Source organism: Ranitomeya imitator, chromosome 1 (genome assembly GCF_032444005.1).
Source record: "Ranitomeya imitator isolate aRanImi1 chromosome 1, aRanImi1.pri, whole genome shotgun sequence".
Lineage (NCBI taxonomy): Eukaryota > Metazoa > Chordata > Amphibia > Anura > Dendrobatidae > Ranitomeya > Ranitomeya imitator.
In genome coordinates, this window is record NC_091282.1 from 326,025,538 (window position 1) to 326,037,804 (window position 12,267).

General features: G+C 44.4%; 2 protein-coding genes across 2 annotated transcripts in view; one reads left to right on the forward strand and one right to left on the reverse strand.

The window, feature by feature from the left end:
* The window catches only part of LOC138670995 (retinol dehydrogenase 12-like), a 323,796-nt gene that overhangs the window by 204,544 nt on the left and 106,985 nt on the right, over positions 1-12,267 (forward strand). The window lies entirely within an intron of this gene.
* Positions 1-12,267, reverse strand: part of CRYBA4 (crystallin beta A4) — a 45,835-nt gene that overhangs the window by 7,258 nt on the left and 26,310 nt on the right. The window contains exon 4 of the mRNA XM_069758815.1: positions 11,445-11,586. Coding sequence (XP_069614916.1) covers positions 11,445-11,586 — 142 coding nt within the window. The remainder of the gene's footprint in view (positions 1-11,444; positions 11,587-12,267) is intronic.

The following is a 12,267-nucleotide window of genomic DNA, read 5'->3' on the forward strand; positions in this document are numbered from 1 at the left end:
GAGTGACGTTGTGGGATGTGATTCACTTGATAATGAAGTACGGAGGCAGGGTTATCTCCAGGCAGCGTCCTTCCCAGAGCCTGGAAGAGGTCATTGATATAAAGTGAGAGAAGATATTTTCTCAGCAACCAGGCATCTGATGTGAGACAACCAGGTAGGACTTTTTTCAGCAGTCTATTACCTGTATGCACATATTAAAAGGTTACATAGCTCAAAAGTGGTGAAAATATATATTCATCACTTATATATACAGTATATTATGCATATATATAAGTGGTGATCCACAATATATATTATACATGTATACCAGTATACATATATATGTAAAAAATTAATAAAATCTTTGGCTTTCACCCCTTTACTTCTGGCAAGTGTGGTCTTCACTGTAGAGGTGAATTAAAGCAAGGATCACTCACTGACCTTCAAACCTGCCCTCTGACTGCTCCGCTTATCAGCTGTACCATTTGTTAGATGAAATGCTTTGACACTCACATTGGCTGAGTGGAGCACAAACTGTCTAGCATCGCAGCAACTACAGCCATACCTACGTTAGCACCACCACCAGGCAGGGCCGCCATCAGGGCCGCCATCAGGGCATTACTGCTCTTACTGGCATACGGTGCTCGGTGAAGAGGGGGGTAAGGTCTGGGCCCCTCTCCTTACCAGGCCCCTGGGGTAGGATTTGACCGTTTGCTCAGTTATAGAACATGCGTCCTCGTTCAATTGAAATCTATTGATGTTTAGGACGCACTTCCTGCACTGCAATAGGAGCCGCCAGCCAATCAGTGGCAGGCAGCTGACGTTGGCATGCACATCGCCGGTGTATGACATCACCGACGTATGACCGCACTGTTGTGCATCGGGGCATCCACTCTTCAAATGGTTGAAGTAGAGGATGCCACTGGACCTCAGACAGATAAGAAAAACGTTTTCTTTTGTACTGAAGTCTGCAGTATGGGGAGATATATTGGGGTCAGGATGGAGACATGTGTGGGGCAGGAAGGAGACATGAGGGTAGTATGAGAGGACATATATGGAGTCAAGATTAGAAGACAAATATGGGGTCAGGATGGAGACATATGGAGAGCAGGATGGAGACATATTGGGGGCAGGATGGAGACACATATGGAGTCAGGATTGAGACATATGGGGGCAGGATGGAGACATATGAGGGGCAAGATGGAGACACATGGGGGAATGATGAGGACATATGGGGGGTCAGGATGGAGACATAAGGGGGATGGATGGAGACATATGTGGCAGGATGCAGGCATATGGTCGCAGGATGGACACATGGGAGGGCAGGATGGAGACATATGGGGGCAAGATGGAGACATATGGGGAAAGGATGAAGACATGGGAGTCAGGACGAGAGGACATATATGGGGTCAGGATGGAGACATAAGGGGGCTGGAAGGAGACATATGGGGGCAGGATACAGGCATATGGTCGCAGGATGGAGGCATATGGGGGGCAGGATGGAGACATATGGGTGGCAGGATGGAGACATATAGGGCCAGGATGGGAGAACATCTGAGGGCAGGATGGAAACCCACGGGCCATGATGGGAGGACATATAGAAGTAGGATGGAGATATAAGTGTTCAGGAATAAGACACATTCAGGCAAGGATGGAGGCTGTTATTACAGGAAGGTGCCAGGGATGTCGGACATTATTACTGTAGGGGTAAATTAAGGGATTTTATTACTGCTGTGATATATTTTCTTTTTTAGGATACTGTTTTCAGTGGGGAGAGGTCCTGCTACTGTGCAGGGTGACACTGTCAATTTTTTTCATCATCTGGCATAGTGTAGAAATTTGGGGGAAAATTGGGGAATGTGATCTACATAACTGTTATGTTCTGTAGAGATGAGTGCTGACTGGAAGAAGTGATGGCAGTCTGCACTGGATGAACAAGCAAAGCAAAGATGAATACTTTCAACTAGAGACTTCACAGGTAAGTAAGTGTGTTTGTTACTTGTCCATTTACACTATGCACTATATATATTGTATACAGAGCTCCTGTCACTGGTGAGTCACTTTACCTGTACACTTACACTATACACTGTATACAATTATACACGAGTTCCTGTGTATTATGGCACTTATGGTAACTTTACCATTGTGAGTTTAATTTTATTCATGATCAGTATTGTAGTACTCATTCACTATGCGGTGGTAATATGGAGTCTGGTCACGGTGTGGTGGTTTTTGTCCCTGTTTGAGTGTATTATTTAGTCACTATGCGGCGGTAATATGTTGTCTGATCATGGTGTGACAGTATTTGTTCCTTGTATGGAGTATTGTTTGGCCACAATGTGGTGGTAATGTTTTGTTTATTCACAGTTTGGCAGTATTCCTCCCTTGTATGTGGTATTATTCAGTCACTCTGTGGTGGTAATATGTGGTCCGGCTATGGTGTAACAGTATTTGTCCCTTGTATGTGGTATCAATTTAAAAAGTGTATGTGACACATTCACATAAAAAATAAATAAAAATGTACCTAAAAAGAGTATTGTGTATTTTAACAATTTTTTTATAGGTTAGAGTAGGGCACTGCCAGAAGAGCCTACCTTGTCATGGTGGCAGCTTAGAAAATCTTTTGGTCAAAGTAAAAGGTGATGGCTATGTAAGTAACATAGTTATTAAGGTTGAAGGAAGACTTTAAGTCCATAAAGTTCAACCCATAGCCTAACCTAACATGCCCTAACATGTTGATCCAGAGGAAGGCAAAAAAAAAACCATGTGGCAAATAATAAGCTCCACTTTGGGGAAAAAAATTCCTTCCCGACTCCCTCCACATACGGCAATCAGACTAGTTCCCTGGATCAACGCCCTATCAAGGAATCTAGTATATATACACTGTAACATTAGACTTTTCAAGAAAGGTATCCAATCCCCTCTTAAATTTAAGTAATGAATCACTCATTACAACATCATACGGCAGAGAGGTCCATAGTCTCACTGCTCTTACAGTAAAGAACCCGCGTCTGTTATTATGCCTATGCCTAAAAGTGATATGGTGTTCGATGGGAACTGTTAATGTGTGACTGGTGAGGACGTGGTGCAGAAGTGGAGTTTTTCAAGAGGCGGCGATGAGACTGTGGAAGGCTCGCGGGGTGGAGGAGGAGCCTGGATGGAGTCTCAAGGGGGCCCGAATATTTTGCCAATATGGGGCCCTGAAATTCCAGGTGACCGTCTTACTGCCAGGAACATAACAATGGGGTCTGACAGTGATGATGTATAGGACATGTCAGTATGTCAAAATAAACAATAGATAAAGGTTTCAATTTTTACAAAATAAATAAGCATTTTGAAGTGATAAAAGGTGATATTTTACCATATTTACAATATATCCAGTATTTTAAAATGTACATTAATTTGGACACTGTTGTCAGCGCTAATGTTCATAGTGTAAGTATTCCTGCCACCATACTGGCTATGAAACTCTCCAAACTCCATACTTGAAAGTACATTATCCCTACCTCAATTCAGAGGTACATGGCAGATGTAGCGCATTTACCTGTACAATCCAAAGGAGGGGAGTGGGTATAATAATAAAAGAAATGAAGAAAGGATATTTTAAATATACCATTATATTGGGAAATCTCCATTTCCTAGGGAATTTTCTTTTATACGGCTTAAGAATATGACATTGAGAAGGACCATGCATATGAACGCACCACTTGAAACTTATCAATGTATTCAAGGTCAATTCTGTTGGGAACTTCCATTGGGTTATGTGCACACAGAGTATTTTGAGGCATTTCTGGAGCAGAAATTGAATGTAAACTGAGCGTAAAGTCTCCAAATCCTTCTCCAAATCTCAAAACTTCTAAGTAGTAGAAACTGAGAGTAAACTCTCTCAAAATCCTCCTGATAAAGTTGAAACTCCTCAAAAACTTGACGGTTCTGCTCAGTTTCCCAAAAATCTGCAAAAAGACTCCATGTGCACATAACCTTATGGGGAATGGAAGGTTTTACTTGCAATTTATTATCTTCCCTGAGGCGTCAATGGAAGAAAACTTTTTGATGACACTGGACATGCATTGAATTGACTTTTATTAAAAGCACAGTTGTAAATACACACAATAACATTTTGTTCTTAGGAATATTTATCTAAGCTGGCTAACATTAGTAACAGGAAAATACGGTACTTAATTAAAACACATCATTATGTTCTTTAGCTACTCTCATTCCCTAATGCACACAATGAGCTGCTGGATAAGACGAGTATTAATAGCAGGCTCTCAGAATACGCCCTCATTGTAAATGTTTGCACCTTTACATATAAAAGCGACAGGAGCACATTCCACCCATCTATGAATAATGTGCACTTAGATTGGCCGCTCCGAGCTAGATCCACACTTTATCATTGGTAGTGTCTTTACGATGATAGATCTTTAATAGCTTTTTATTCTGGACAGATTTGCAGCAATTTTTATATATTTTTTAAGCTAAAACCTGGAGTGTAATCCAAACAGAAGAAATAAAGCAGCATTGTTGTGCAAGTGCAATGCTGACTTTACTCATTGTCTTTAGCAAGACTTATCAAACTTTTTCTATCAGTGGCAACCCAGAGAAACCAAAATGGTGCTTGGACCTCACCATGATCACTGTTATGAAAGGCAATTCAGTACCACAATGGACATAGCGGCCAGAGCACATACAGTGATCTGACAATAACCCAAAATCATAGAACGAGCTCTGAGACGTGGGAACTCTGCAGACCGCAATCCCTAATCCTCTCCAAACAACACTAGAGGCAGCCGTGGATTGCGCCTAATTCTGCCTATGCAACTCAGCACAGCATGAGAAACTAACTAGCCTGAAGATAGAAAATAAGCCTACCTTGCCTCAGAGAAATACCCCAAAGGAAAAGGCAGCCCCCCACATATAATGACTGTGACTTAAGATGAAAAGACAAACGTAGAGATGAAATAGATTCAGCAAAGTGAGGCCCGACTTTCTTAACAGAACGAGGATAGAAAAGGTAACTTTGTGGTCTACACAAAACCCTAAAGAAAACCACGCAAAGGGGGCAAAAAGACCCTCCGTACCGAACTAACGGCACGGAGGTACACCCTTTGCGTCCCAGAGCTTCCAGCAACAAATTAGACAAGCTGGACAGAAAAAATAGCAAACAAATAGCAAAGAAGAACTTAGCTATGCAGAGCAGCAGGCCACAGGAATGATCCAGGGAAAAGCAAGTCCAACACTGGAACATTGACAGGAAGCCAGGATCAAAGCATTAGGTGGAGTTAAGTAGAGAAGCACCTAACGACCTCACCAGATCACCTGAGGGAGGAAACTCAGAAGCCGCAGTACCACTTCCCTCCACCAACAGAAGCTCGCAGAGAGAATAAGCCGAAGTACCACTTTTGACCACAGGAGGGAGCTCTGCCACAGAATTCACAACAGTACCCCCCCCTTGAGGAGGGGTCACCGAACCCTCACCAGAGCCCCCAGGCCGACCAGGATGAGCCACATGAAAGGCACGAACAAGATCGGGAGCATGGACATCAGAGGCAAAAACCCAGGAATTATCTTCCTGAGCATAACCCTTCCATTTAACCAGATACTGGAGTTTCCGTCTAGAAACACGAGAATCCAAAATCTTCTCCACAATATACTCCAATTCCCCCTCCACCAAAACCGGGGCAGGAGGATCAACAGATGGAACCATAGGTGCCACGTATCTCCGCAACAATGACCTATGGAATACGTTATGTATGGAAAAAGAATCTGGAAGGGTCAGACGAAGAGACACAGGATTAAGAACCTCAGAAATCCTATACAGACCAATGAAACGAGGTTTAAACTTAGGAGAGGAAACCTTCATAGGAATATGACGAGAAGATAACCAAACCAGATCCCCAACACGAAGTCGGGGACCCACACGGCGTCTGCGATTAGCGAAACGTTGAGCCTTCTCCTGGGACAAGGTCAAATTGTCCACTACATGAGTCCAAAACTGCTGCAACCTGTCCACCACAGTATCCACACCAGGACAGTCCGAAGACTCAACCTGTCCTGAAGAGAAACGAGGATGGAACTCAGAATTGCAGAAAAATGGCGAAACCAAGGTAGCCGAGCTGGCCCGATTATTAAGGGCAAACTCAGCCAAAGGCAAAAAGGACACCCAGTCATCCTGATCGGCAGAAACAAAGCATCTCAGATATGTTTCCAAGGTCTGATTGGTTCGTTCGGTCTGGCCATTAGTCTGAGGATGGAAAGCCGAGGAAAAAGACAAGTCAATGCCCATCCTACCACAAAAGGCTCGCCAAAACCTTGAAACAAACTGGGAACCTCTGTCAGAAACGATATTCTCTGGAATGCCATGTAAACGAACCACATGCTGGAAGAACAATGGCACCAAATCAGAGGAGGAAGGCAATTTAGACAAGGGTACCAGATGGACCATCTTAGAAAAGCGATCACAGACCACCCAAATGACTGACATCTTTTGAGAAACGGGAAGATCAGAAATAAAATCCATAGAGATATGTGTCCAAGGCCTCTTCGGGACCGGCAAGGGCCAAAGCAACCCACTGGCACGAGAACAGCAGGGCTTAGCCAGAGCACAAATCCCACAGGACTGCACAAAAACACGCACATCCCGCGACAGAGATGGCCACCAAAAGGATCTAGCCACCAACTCTCTGGTACCAAAGATTCCAGGATGACCAGCCAACACCGAACAATGAACCTCAGAGATAACTTTATTGGTCCACCTATCAGGGACAAACAGTCTCTCCGCTGGACAACGATCAGGTTTATTAGCCTGAAATTTTTGCAGCACCCGCCGCAAATCAGGGGAGATGGCAGACACAATTACTCCTTCCTTGAGGATACCCGCCGGCTCAGACAAACCTGGAGAGTCGGGCACAAAACTCCTAGACAGAGCATCCGCCTTCACATTTTTAGAGCCCGGAAGGTACGAAATCACAAAGTCAAAACGGGCAAAAAACAGCGACCAACGAGCCTGTCTAGGATTCAACCGCTTAGCAGACTCAAGATAAGTCAAGTTCTTATGATCAGTCAATACCACCACGCGATGCTTAGCTCCTTCAAGCCAATGACGCTACTCCTCGAATGCCCACTTCATGGCCAGCAACTCTCGGTTGCCCACATCATAATTTCGCTCAGCAGGCGAAAACTTCCTGAAAAAAAAGCGCATGGTTTCATCACTGAGCAATCAGAACCTCTCTGCGACAAAACAGCCCCTGCTCCAATCTCAGAAGCATCAACCTCGACCTGGAATGGAAGAGAAACATCTGGTTGACACAACACAGGGGCAGAAGAAAAACGACGCTTCAAGTCTTGAAAAGCTTCCACAGCAGCAGAAGACCAATTGACCAAATCAGCACCCTTCTTGGTCAAATCGGTCAATGGTTTGGCAATACTAGAAAAATTGCAGATGAAGCGACGATAAAAATTAGCAAAGCCCAGGAACTTTTGCAGACTTTTCAGAGATGTCGGCTGAGTCCAATCATGGATGGCTTGGACCTTAACAGGATCCATCTCGATAGTAGAAGGGGAAAAGATGAACCCCAAAAATGAAACCTTCTGCACACCAAAGAGACACTTTGATCCCTTCACAAACAAAGAATTAGCACGCAGGACCTGAAAAACTGTTCTGACCTGCTTCACATGAGACTCCCAATCATCCGAGAAGATCAAAATGTCATCCAAGTACACAATCAGGAATTTATCCAGGTACTCTCGGAAGATGTCATGCATAAAGGACTGAAACACTGATGGAGCATTGGCAAGTCCGAATGGCATCACTAGATACTCAAAATGACCCTCGGGCGTATTAAATGCAGTTTTCCATTCATCTCCTCGCCTGATTCGCACCAGATTATACGCACCACGAAGATCTATCTTGGTGAACCAACTAGCCCCCTTAATCCAAGCAAACAAATCAGATAACAATGGCAAGGGGTACTGAAATTTAACCGTGATCTTATTTAGAAGGCGGTAATCTATACAAGGTCTCAGCGAACCATCCTTCTTGGCTACAAAAAAGAACCCTGCTCCTAATGGTGACGATGACGGGCGAATATGCCCCTTCTCCAGGGATTCCTTCACATAACTGCGCATAGCGGCGTGCTCAGGCACGGATAAATTAAACAGTCGACCTTTTGGGAATTTACTACCAGGAATCAAATTGATAGCACAATCACAATCCCTATGCGGAGGTAGGGCATCGGACTTGGGCTCATCAAATACATCCCGGTAATCAGACAAGAACTCTGGAACCTCAGAAGGGGTGGATGACGAAATTGACAGAAATGGAACATCACCATGTACCCCCTGACAACCCCAGCTGGACACCGACATGGATTTCCAATCTAATACTGGATTATGGGCTTGTAGCCATGGCAACCCCAACACGACCACATCATGCAGATTATGCAACACCAGAAAGCGAATAACCTCCTGATGTGCAGGAGCCATGCACATGGTCAGCTGGGTCCAGTATTGAGGCTTATTCTTGGCCAAAGGCGTGGCATCAATACCTCTCAATGGAATAGGACACTGCAAGGGCTCTAAGAGAAACCCACAACGTTTAGCATACTCCAAGTCCATCAAATTCAGGGCAGCGCCTGAATCCACAAATGCCATGACAGAATACGATGACAAAGAGCAGATCAAGGTAACGGACAGAAGAAATTTTGACTGTACCGTACCAATGGTGGCAGACCTAGCGAACCGCTTAGTGCGCTTAGGACAATCAGAGATAGCATGAGTGGAATCACCACAGTAGAAACACAGCCCATTCAGACGTCTGTGTTCTTGCCGTTTAACTCTGGTCAAAGTCCTATCGCACTGCATAGGCTCAGGTTTAAGCTCAGGTAATACCGCCAAATGGTGCACAGATTTACGCTCACGCAAGCGTCGACCGATCTGAATGGCCAAAGACATAGACTCATTCAAACCAGCAGGCATAGGAAATCCCACCATGACATCCTTAAGGGCTTCAGAGAGACCCTTTCTGAACATAGCTGCCAGCGCAGATTCATTCCATTGAGTGAGCACGGACCACTTTCTAAATTTCTGACAATATACCTCTATCTCATCCTGACCCTGACAAAGAGCCAGCAAATTTTTCTCTGCCTGATCCACTGAATTAGGTTCATCGTACAGCAATCCGAGCGCCAGGAAAAACGCATCGATATTACTCAATGCAGGATCTCCTGGCGCAAGAGAAAATGCCCAGTCCTGAGGGTCGTCGCGCAAAAAAGAAATAACAATCAAAACCTGTTGAACTGGATCACCAGAGGATCGAGGTTTCAAGGCCAGAAATAATTTACAATTATTTTTGAAACTCAGAAACTTAGTTCTATCTCCAAAAAACAAATCAGGAATAGGAATTCTTGGTTCCAACATAGCTTTCTGATCAATAGTGTCTTGAATCTTTTGTACTCTTGCCGAGAGCTGATCCACAAATGAAGACAGACTTCTAATGTCCATCGCTACACCTGTGTACTGAACCACCCAAATGTCTAGGGGAAAAAAAGGCAAAACACAGTGCAAAGAAAAAAAATGGTCTCAGAACTTCTTTTTTCCCTCTATTGAGAATCATTAGTACTTTGGGTTTCCTGTACTGTTATGAAAGGCAATTCAGTACCACAATGGACATAGCGGCCAGAGCACATACAGTGATCTGACAATAACCCAAAATCATAGAACGAGCTCTGAGACGTGGGAACTCTGCAGACCGCAATCCCTAATCCTCTCCAAACAACACTAGAGGCAGCCGTGGATTGCGCCTAACTCTGCCTATGCAACTCGGCACAGCCTGAGAAACTAACTAGCCTGAAGATAGAAAATAAGCCTACCTTGCCTCAGAGAAATACCCCAAAGGAAAAGGCAGCCCCCCACATATAATGACTGTGAGTTAAGATGAAAAGACAAACGTAGAGATGAAATAGATTCAGCAAAGTGAGGCCCGACTTTCTTAACAGAACGAGGATAGAAAAGGTAACTTTGCGGTCTACACAAAACCCTAAAGAAAACCACGCAAAGGGGGCAAAAAGACCCTCCGTACCGAACTAACGGCACGGAGGTACACCCTTTGCGTCCCAGAGCTTCCAGCAACAAATTAGACAAGCTGGACAGAAAAAATAGCAAACAAATAGCAAAGAAGAACTTAGCTATGCAGAGCAGCAGGCCACAGGAAAGATCCAGGGAAAAGCAAGTCCAACACTGGAACATTGACAGGAAGCCAGGATCAAAGCATTAGGTGGAGTTAAATAGAGAAGCACCTAACGACCTCACCAGATCACCTGAGGGAGGAAACTCAGAAGCCGCAGTACCACTTCCCTCCACCAACAGAAGCTCACAGAGAGAATCAGCCGAAGTACCACTTGTGACCACAGGAGGGAGCTCTGCCACAGAATTCACAACAGATCACTCTTCGGCCTAATTCAAATGTCTGTGTATTACGGTCCTTGTACAGGTCCACAATGCATGGACTGCCAGCGGGTCTCCAGACCTGAACTTGACAGCCTAACAGAGCTCTCAAATTTGGGTCAGTGGACAGGTTGTGACAAGTCTGTACATCGAGTCCATACTTGGACCGTGATACGTGGCCGTCTAAATTTGGTCTCATGAAAACTGCTTCCCCAACTATGTTTCATTGAAGGGAGTGTGTCACCTGGTTTTCCCTATAAATAAAGTACGATCTCAAAAAGAGCTTTTATTATACCCACAAGGCAGAACATAGTACTATAAAGTGTATGTGCCAGGAAAGGCTAAAGACAGCCTATGATCAGGATGAAAAGCCGGCACATGCACGCTATAGAACTTTTAGAGAGAAGTGCACTTATGCAAGATCGAGATTGAGGGATACAGTATGGATGACATAGGAGGTGTCATCCACACGAAGCTGGGAGGACGGCGATTAAAGGAAGAGAAGAGACGCCGGATCAAGACCAGAGACGCCCATTGGACTGGACCGCGCCATCTGTGAGTATAATAAAAGCTCTTTTTTGGGGATCTGCAGAATGGATTGGGGACTTTTTAACAGCAGTCTAGTGTGCTCTAAAAGAGGCTGGTGGTGTCTGTACTTTATATGGTGAAAACCTGCTGATCGGGTGCCTGTTCTGTAGAACTGATAAAAATGGCTTAGCATTTTACCCTGCAAGCTAGCTGCGGATTTTCCTCAAAACAGCAATTGGGGTGATCAGCTAATAACACCAAATGCTACATTTTTAAAGGGATTGTCTTTAATGAGATAATCCCCTTAATTCTACAGTTTCATTTCTGTGTATTTCTAGACTTTTCAGGGTTAAGTTAAGACAAACTTTTTATCATTGTCCTTTAAATGTAATGTTATTCATAGCCCATTATAATTGGGCGTCTTGAACAGCAATCTCGTAAGTGAAAACAATTATCACGAGCTCCCCTTGGACCGCTATGTAATGTATACTTACAGCACAGGCAATTGGTCGGAAGGAGGTCATTCTCTCAACGTGGTAAGCATTGCTGCCACTCCAGGCCTCCCAGCGGGGGTACTCTCCTCTCTCCAGTACAAACTGCTGACCTTGGAATCCTAAGTGCTCGTATCCAACCCAGCTGTGGGAATACAACAAATGCAGCACTTTAACTCCAAGTTTAAGGGAAATTGAATGCCAATAGCAAGGGCATGTCATCCAACAGACACCTGATTTTATCACTTCTCTTATAGTTGGCCTCTTTCTCAGAATAATAGAAATGAAAACATAAAAGTGCGTATGTGCTTATACCATCTCATCTATATGATACATAATGATATGGTTCTGGTATTTAAACAGGACCTGTCACAAGCTCAAACGTGGCCAGTTTCTGCACTTATTTTATTCCCATTGCTCCCCTGAGCGTTCTGTTTTTGTTTTGTTTTTTTAATTTTCCATACAGTTGCAGAGATAGTGGCCTTTTTATTTGCTGCTAGTCTTTATGGCCTTTACAAGGGGGCATAGTTTACAAGGTAATAATGCAAAGGAACCGAAAGACATGCCCTAGAGAATCCCGTGAGCCATAACACCTTGTAAGGCCGGGATCACACACAGCGAGATACGGCGGAGTATCGCAGGTTAAAACCAAGCTCTGGCACCGGCACTCCAGAGCGGAGCGTGCGGCCGCATAGCAATACATGGAGCCGCACGCTCCGCTCCGGAGTGCCGGTGCCAGAGCTTGGTTTTAACCTGCGAGACTAAGCCGTATCTCGCTGTAGTGTGACTCCGGCCTAAAGAGTATGAAAATTAGCACTAAATAAAA